The following is a 9268-nucleotide window of genomic DNA, read 5'->3' on the forward strand; positions in this document are numbered from 1 at the left end:
TATCCTTTTTTTTTTTTAATGAACAAATTATATATTTTTTGCAGTACGGCATGTTAATCTGCCTACATTTATAGTGCTTTCCTGAGGTTGGGATGGGAGAAGTAGTGGCGAGGCGGAACCTTTGTTTGGGGGGTGTTGCTTCCGGGTTGGTTTTGGGGCGGAGTTCCGGTTTGCGTCAAACGCAATCTGGATGCTAAAGGCAGCGTTTTTCTGTCGTCATTGCTGACTTATATTTTATTATCCTTCAGATTGTCCTCAACACTGTTATAGTATAGCTTTAACCTGGTGATTTGTAATATATTTATTTACTTTTTTCATATAGATTTCTGCATCGAGTTTCATATGTTTTTCTTTAGGATACAAATGCACCACAAACGTTTGTGCAAATTGCTGGAAACAAAACGGGTCACACACAGGGTTTCTATGAAACAAAGAAACAAGGAATCAAAGAAAGGACCTTATAACTACTTTGAGTAATAATCATGGGGTAATACTGCCATCTGCTGACAGATTTGGTGAAGTCTTCTTTGTGTTCGTAGACTGACTGGTTTATAAGTGATCCGTTTTCATGTACAGTCCTGTCTCCTGCTAGCAGATATTACACAAACATGCATACCTGGTTAATAGAACAATTTTAACCAGTTTTCTGCACCAAATAGTTAAGAAATAAATATGTTTTTATTTTCTTTATTATGGATTGTTGAAGCTGTACATATGTGCAATTCTAAACTGACTTTTGTTAACTGTGACAACATAAATAATAGACCAGGGAGTTCTTGCAAACCTATTGTAAGCATTAGATTTAAAAATCCTCTGTAAGTTACCATAGTGCATTTGCAGTAAGCGCAACACAACTGTGGAATGATATACTGCCTGAAATAAAAAAATTACTGGATTCAAAGTTTTTCAAGATAATATAAAACTTAAACAAGCATGTGAGCATAAGCTTTGCATCATTATTGTACTAATTTGTTTTATTGTCTTAAAAACAAAGCCCATAATAGTGTAAAATAATGATGTGCACAGTTTTCCTTAATTTGATTTTTTTTAGTAATTTTCATACAGAAAGCAATAAATTTGAATGAGCAATAAAATTAACAGTGTTAGTAGTTGTCATTGTAGCCTCCAAGATGTTCACAGAGATGCATTGCTTTTGTTTTCGTTTTGTTTTGTACAGTCAAATGTTGCAAAAATCTTTGCAAACCACTCAATCCCAGGGTTCCAATTATATGATATATCAGACTTCTGTATATCGTTATTTGCTTACTGTCAGCGGTCTGATACACAGCCTGCGCTGTGTGCTTTAACAGTCTGTAATCAAGAGCATTTTGACACAAAGCTGAAACGTTATCTGAGAACGTCAGTGGGTGTTAGGTGTCAGCGAGTCTGGCTGCATAGACGTGACAATGTTATTCAAGACATTTGACATGCCTCATTGAACTGCCATGAATTCTTCACAAAAGATGTTGTTGTGGTTAAAACTAATGCCAGCAAAATAAATCGGTCACCTCTAACAGAAATTATATGTGGATTTAATTTAAATAAATATTGCCATTTTATCATGTATTCAAAGCATTTAGTCACTCGCTTCAAAAAGAATAGCACAAATAAGCAAACAGTTGTATTTTAAACTAAGTACACCCCTGATGTACTTAGTTTGATGTGGGATTACTGTTCACAAAATAGGCTAGGTTCACACAATTAATAATACGCCCAATATGTTTAAATCTTACAGGACAGGCAAACAGATATGTACTGCTTATTTTTCATATTCTATACTTACATTTAAAGCAAACCAGAAGTCAAACAAGTAGTATTGTCTGAAGCTACTGCTTTGCAAGCGAACCACTTAGAGCTGTCCTTAAACCTACTGTTGAAATAAGTGGTCATCTCTGCTGTGGGTTTTTTTTTTTCCATCTAGTCATGCTCCAACTCAAACTAGTCATTTTTGTGGCTCATAAACTGTGACACAAATGCAGCAGGCATTGCACTGCTAAAAAGTGGCAGTGCAACGGTGAAGACACAATGCAACTCTGACTTTGTTCACACGCAGAAGCTAAGCATTTGCGTGATGACAGCAACTATCTCAGACTTTTGAAACTGAACAAAGAGGAAGTAAAACTAGTGTGAATTAAGAATAGATCTAAATAGGTTAAAACAGTTTGTTGTTCCAAGGAAGTACCTTTTACGGTCATTGCATGCAAATTTAAATTGAGACAATTGTAGGTGTGAAACTGGTTTAGAAAAAAAAACAACTGTTGCTACGCTGCTCTGCAAACCGGCTTATTTAAATATTTCATGTAAAGGACAGAGATATGCATCTCCACAAATAAAAGCATGTGTCCATTTAACTTGTAGTTCTAAGTTATGCAAACACATACAGTGCTTTTCAAAAATATTCGTCTGGTATTAATAGATAGTACTTCTGCAGGAATTTTTTTTTTCTCCTATATAATTTGCCATTAATTTAGCATAAAGAAGCATAAATGTAACGTGTGTATAAAAGCAAAATTCACTACTTGCTTAACAATGAAAGACAAGAGCATAAAGGTTTTATAGTACATCAGTGTCGGTACAGTTGTGGTTGACAGATATTCCCGTGTTGCTTCACTGCTTTCATTACTTTCCACTTTTTGACACCGTCTGTATTGCTTTGATCCACTCCTTTCTTTCTTCAGATGTTGCAGCTTGCAGGAAATAGTGAGTCTCATCTGAAGTGATAATCTCAAAGAGGTTGCCATCAACGTCGTACTTCTTGGCTGAAACCAGGAAATGATAGAAACAAAAGAGGAGTTAAAATGGATAACTAAAATACTATACTGACCGCACACTTGAGTTCTGTTTTTTTGTCTCATTTGAAAAGCTATATTTACATCCCAACACTAAAATACATCACCCACCATCGGGCACGTACTCTACAGCTGTAACCACAGCTCCTCGGAGATGTATTGAGCCTAGAGGGTCATCGCCCTGACAATAAGGAAGGAGAAAAAAATAGTTTCATTCTGTGCAAAATTTGAGTTTACGCAGCATAGACCGAACCAAGACATTTACCTTTGAAGGATCATAATAGTGCATATAAGCGGGGTCATCTCGAAGTATGAACTTTCGTACCTTCCAGTTCTTTCTTCTGTGTCCCTATGATAAAATAAATAGTGATCAGACAATAAAGTTTACAATACATAATATCAAAATGCTAAATTTAACCCTGAGAAATTTGAATGCAAAACTAAGTTCCTCTTTCAGTAACTGGAATTGATTTTATGTGTTTGAGATGTGTATGAAAGGTGTTTTCCACCAAGGGAATATTGAACAGTGGCAATCAAGTTTTGTTGTGCCAACAGTTCACCTGTTTGAGCAAGCAGCCTTGTTTTATAATGTTTCCCCTGAATTCATCCTTCAGCAGAACATCTTCGTCACTGGAGTAGCCTTCACAGAAGAACCCACTGTCTGTCTGAAAGGACAAAGATGGACATAAATATTACCCACGATGTGAGCAGTCCCTGACAAAGGTATTGACACTGCTTCAGTTTTTATTTATTTATTTTTTCTCCACATTTTTTCAAGTTATTACCAAAAGTGCAAATAACTCTCATTGTGACTTAATGTGAGACTGTCAGTCAGCAATTTTGGTGTGTTTGGATTGTGGTCAGGGCCATTAGCTATAAGCTGTTCCCATAGTAACTCTGACTGTAGTTTTACTGTCCTGCTGAAAAGAGGACATCCATTATAATCTTTTATAATCTCTAACAGATTTTCTTTCAGGACTTCCCTTCTGGCAAAGTCTATATTTGCAGTGTTTGACTAAGAGTTGTACCTGTTAACAGATTCTTCCACCTGAGCTCTGCAGCTTTACCAGAGTTACCTTAGACCTCTTGGCTTCTCTGACTATTACTCTCTTTGCCAGGCAGTTGTTCCACATCCTTTCCATTTTTGGAAGATGGATTGGACACCATACGATGTGTGAAAGCTTTGGATATTAATTTATGACGCAACCCTGCTTTAAGCTTCTGCACAATTTTATTCCTTTGTATATCTGGTGTGTTCCTTAGTCGTCCTGATCGGGGTGGGTGGAAACTTTCAAAATAAGAGGTTCTGAATACAAGTGCATGCTACGATTTTTGAATAATTATTTGCAATGAATTTTGAAAACCATGCATCATTTTCTTCCTATTTCAATGTCATGCTATATGGTATGTTGTGTTTATCTGTCACACACACACACACACACAAAACAAATCATAGAATCCATACATTGTTTAAATAAAGACATGTTTTTGTTAGTATGTTTTCAGGAGCTGAACTCACAAAGTAGTAGAGAGCTGTTGTCTGATCTAAGAAGGTTGTATTTTCTCCGCCTTCTGCCCCCTCCTTTGACAGGTCATCTGCAGGCTGGAGAAAGCCCTCAGTCAGAAGCCCCGTTGCTAACATGAGTGCCTCCGGCCTATTTCTTGCCTTCTCTTTCGAAATCAGCCACTCTACTACCGTCGCACCTGTGCCAAAAATAAAGAAGTGGTGAAAAAGGGTCAAGAAAAGAAATAAACCTTCCTGCACACCTATGGTAACATCCAAAGAACTTAGAATTCAATACCAGTGAAGCAGTGGTTGAAAACTTGATTATCTTGCTCAAGTTTTAACTCCTTCACTCCGTCGTCCTGGTCTTTCATCAGTGCATACAACTCACTAGGAAAACACAACCAGGATTGTTATTACATTTTCTGTCAATACCCACGAGCACTTAGCAGCTCAGTAACCTTCACCTTCAAGTCTCATAATCTAAAACATTTAAGCATCAAACGATTAAGCAGTGAAGCTAAGCCAGTCAGGCTGCAGGCATTATTATATTTGCATAATTTAAGAGCCTATATTGTTCTAACAGTGCCTTGAAAAGTGATTTAATCCTCATTGACCTTTTCCAAACCTTTTTCTTATGTTTCAGCTGCAAACTTAAGATATTTTATACATTAGATCAACACAAAGTAGAGCATAATTGTAAAGTGAAAGAAAAGGCAAGGATATTTTTTACATTAATATTTTTACAAATGTTTGTTTCTTTGCACAAACTAGCTCAAATGATAAAAGATATTCTTCCCAGGTTACATTATATAGTAAAACCAGAAACAAAAGTAGACCTCTTGGCTTATTTCTTGATGACCTTTCACCTCTCTTCCAAAAGACTTCTTCACTTTTGACCATGGGTTTAAGCTATATTTTTCTAGCCTTATAAATTTATAGGCTATTATAGACACTAATGGGGCAGGTCTTTGGCTCCCCCCTTCATTCGGTTTGATGTCATGTCATCTTGTGACTTTCTTTCAAAAATATCTTCTTTTTAACCACTCTCTTAGAAAGGCACAACTAATAACTATTGTGTCAACCAATTCTCCCCCCTGAGCTGTTCTGATCTTTGCAGGTCTTTCAGAGTTACAATCAACCCCTTCTACTAGCTAAAACAGGCTGAATACAAATATAACTCTTATATCTATTTGTAGAAATCGTTAAAAATATTGTCATCACATCGATGCTCTACTTTCTCTTGCCCTACCACATGAAATCCAAAATAAATACAATAAAGCTAGAGGTTACAACAACTAAAGCATTCAAGCAATATGAATACTTTTCAAGGCACAGTATCAAATTAGCAACTTAGCTTTATTTACTGACGTCAAGTGCTTTGACTGCAGTAAATATCTCGTCTTTTTCCAAAATAACTACCACTCATTTTGTCATTCTGATTAATTATTCTGAAAACGACAAGATTTGATTTAACTTACGCAAGATTGACTGTCTCTGGCAGGCGAATGGAGCGTCTGGTGGACTTTCTAGCAAACTTTTTCCCATCTTTCAAGCAGGATAAGGTTCTCCTAATGTCCTTGACCCAAAGTTCTCTCTCCTCCACATGCGAGGCTTGAAAGAAGTGATCTTGTTTCCTCTCTGTAGTGATCTTGAAGACCAGCTAAATCAAGCAAGTTCGGTTAGCTGCACTTTTCAAGATTCAGGATTCTCTTGATTGAACATTTTATTCTACACAAAGAGAAATAATCAGCTAATGCAAATAGTAGTTCAGAAGAAAATTACTAAACGTCTCAATTTTGACAATGCTAAACAGTGATCATGCTTATTCTCACAGGTCTAATCCTGCAGCCCTTGTTTTACATTGTAGCTGATGATATTATCTGACAATTTCTTACCGTTCTCTTGTTAAAATCTTGACAGGGACTGATGAGGGTTGCTCCTTTCAGTGGGATCATCCCTTTCGGTGAGTGATCTGTTTTCTTTTTATAGTAATCCAAACCATCTTCTGACAACACCACCCACACTGCACTCCAGGAGTTCAGCACTGTACCCTGAGGATTGTTTAATACAACAGGAAGCCTTGAGCAAAAAGTGCAAAAGCACTGACAAAGGATGGAGCTGTTCGTGAGGTGTGGCGTGTTTGAAGTAAATGCTTTAATGTCTGTTTTAGCACAACTTTTGTTGGCGTCTTGCTTCCTATTCTGCCCGTCGACTCACAAAAGTTTGTGGATCATACTTTTTGCTTTTGACAGAATTCTTTAGTTTTTCAACGTAGTGCATAGACTTACAGGTTCAGATAAAGTGTCCAGGGAGAGTCTTGGAATGATAGCGTTGTTTATAAATGTTATGTTGTTTATTTTCAGTTTGGTTTTAGACTAATCATTTGAGGTGTGCAGCTTTCTCTTTTCCCTATCCTCTAATAGAACAAAAATTGTTTTTTTTGCAAGCAGATATTTATTTATTTTTTCTAAAAAGCATATTGGTTAGAAAATACTTAAACAATAGTGATATTTAACACATGTAAAATGGATCCTTTGCTGTGACAATGACACTTGGAAGCATTCCTGTACTTTCATGAAAATTTGTACTTCTGTTAATTAAATTAAGTTAATTTAACAGAAGTTAATTTAATACGTGGTTTCACACGTATTCCTGCTAAATCACGTGCACAGGAATACGTGGTCAGTTTTGCATTCTAGACAGACAGCACTCTTATCATTAATCGACTGTATTAATCATTCTCTTGGTACAAAACTCTAGACAACAAAGAAGAGAAAAAAGAGAGAAAAAGAAAATAAATATATTTGATAAAGTTTGCAATATTTTTAGCCCGTTCAGGACATTTGCGTATTAAATTTGACTGTCAGTTGAGGATGTAAGACTCTTTGCACAGACTGTTCATATATCAGGCAAGACTTATCAGTCTTCCTCCTGACACTTTGATACTAATTCTTAGTTGTTTAGCACTGCTGCCTCACAGCAAGTAGACCTTAAGTTCACATCTTGCACAAAAGCTTCTCTGGAGGTAGTTTGGGTAATCTTCACATGTATGTGAGACTTCCTGTCTCTCACACAGTTACACGTTTATTTGGTTCTCATATGCACTCCCAAGTCATGCTGGCTTAACAAACCATTTTAAATTGCCTTAAAATCTGACAGGGTACATGCTTGGTTGTCTGTGTGTTGCCCTGACAGGCTGTGTATCCCACCTCTCGCCTGCTGACTGATGGAGATAGGCTCCAGCCTCACAGACCCTGCATGTATTAAACAGCTATAGAAGATGGATGGAATAATGCAACTTTTCTGCATTGCTTGAACATTTTCAATTAGAGCTAAAGGATTTTATTTGTTTGAGCAAACACCAGAATTTTATGTAACACCCTTTTATGATGCTGATTTTTAAACCTGCCTTAATTTCTATGATTAAATAAAGACTCATGCTTTAATCACCTGCTTGCACAATAGGTTTTTTCATGAAGGGAGGCGTTTTCTAATCCGTATACTTTCAGTTAAACAATAAGTGACACCGGTCAATAATTTACATTTCAGGTAAAAGTTTTCAAACAAATGTTGAATTGAAATTAATCGGACACAGCTTTAAATTACTGAAAGAAACACATGCTGATGAAAACAGGGAAATAATATTTTTCTGACTCCATGCAAGAAAAAAGCTCAAAGTGAAAACTCCACCACTGTTTGACATTTTAGTTGGGTCGAGAGCAAAATTCACACCTTGCTCAAAGTGAAGAAAAGCATATGAGCGTAGGTAGTGTTAAAAAAAAAAAGTGTCAATGTGTTTATTGAAAATGGCTTAAGAATTGTGTGTACACACACATCTAGTCCCAGAAGTCAAACTTAACTCTGCTGTGTTATTGTGGATTTTACTCGACTGGTACATATTGCATAGTTTGACTATGAAGTTCTTCTCTCTGGATGCAACATTGCTGAATAAACCTAAAAAAAACGAGAGGGGAATTTCATGTTTTACTTTCAGCTCTAATAGGAACTTGAGCTTCTGTTTTGACTGCAGAACAGAAGTGTGCATTTCTGTGTTGCGCTGGGACTTTGTGACATCTGTTCCTCTATTCAAATGTTGGTCTAAGCAAAGCTACAACATTCAGTATGCATTCCCAGTGCTTATGTGTACACACCCATGTCCTCAATATATTAGCCGTTTGGTTTGTCAGAGTTGCTGTTGTCATTTCTTAATATGAAAGTCCATATTAGTACGTTAGTGATATATGCATAAAGCGTACAACTCACGTGTTGTTTTTCTTTCTCTGAAACAATAGTGCACTGTTTGAATCTCTAGGCTAAACATTTGGATTTACATTTAATGGGACCAAAACGAAGCTTGAAGTTTTAGTGTTACGAATCCTGTCAAGTTTCTGAAAATAATTCTTAAAAGAAGTTTATGTTAGTGGTAGATCGAAGTGTACAACATATTAGGAGGTGAAGTGTATTTTTATGTCGATGTTCTTACCTTTTTAACAAGGTATCCCTCTCTGATCTCTTGTGGCTCCATTATTGGGCTCTCTGCTGCTGTCTGCTGCAACTTGTCACTTTTTAGTGACTGTCAAAAGCATTTCATGTCCATTTAACCTACTCCCACTGCCACCCTCCTCTCTCTCTCTTTGTCTGTCTATATCGCTCTCTTTCTTTCTCTCTCACCCCCTCTCTATCTCCATGTGTGTGTCTGTGAAAGCCACAGACACTGAAACCCAGAAGCAGGAAATGTGAGCATTGGGTGTGATAAGGATGACACAGCTCCCTGTGGTCAAATATATTATTAGTCATAGCTGAAGATTGGTGGGTATCTGAGAATGTTTCTGTTAAATTGAATTAAAAAATGGGACTCAACAGTTTGGATGTCTTAGTATGTTTTACTGTGGTCACATTAAAATGAGAAAAAATGCAGTGGGAGACAAATGTGTTCATCTTCCAGTAAAGTCCGCTGATGTAGAAACATTCA

The 9268-nt window shown here is 36.7% G+C and overlaps 1 protein-coding gene across 2 annotated transcripts; it reads right to left on the reverse strand.

The window, feature by feature from the left end:
* Nucleotides 1-331: 331 nt before the first annotated feature.
* Nucleotides 332-8974, reverse strand: plek (pleckstrin). Of its 2 annotated transcripts, XM_032554046.1 has the most exons (10): nucleotides 8780-8973; nucleotides 7506-7550; nucleotides 6192-6347; nucleotides 5775-5956; nucleotides 4592-4683; nucleotides 4309-4493; nucleotides 3350-3454; nucleotides 3055-3138; nucleotides 2901-2970; nucleotides 332-2759 (listed from the first exon to the last, which is right to left on the reverse strand). In XM_032554046.1, exons 3-10 carry the CDS (start codon nucleotides 6249-6251, stop codon nucleotides 2620-2622), a joined length of 918 nt encoding a protein of 305 aa, XP_032409937.1. In that variant the 5' UTR covers nucleotides 6252-6347; nucleotides 7506-7550; nucleotides 8780-8973; the 3' UTR covers nucleotides 332-2619. The 2 variants fall into 2 exon arrangements, with proteins under 2 accessions (XP_032409937.1, XP_032409936.1); XM_032554045.1 differs by lacking the exon at nucleotides 7506-7550 and having other exon boundaries at nucleotides 8780-8974.
* Nucleotides 8975-9268: the final 294 nt, after the last annotated feature.

This window comes from Xiphophorus hellerii, chromosome 22 (genome assembly GCF_003331165.1).
Source record: "Xiphophorus hellerii strain 12219 chromosome 22, Xiphophorus_hellerii-4.1, whole genome shotgun sequence".
Lineage (NCBI taxonomy): Eukaryota > Metazoa > Chordata > Actinopteri > Cyprinodontiformes > Poeciliidae > Xiphophorus > Xiphophorus hellerii.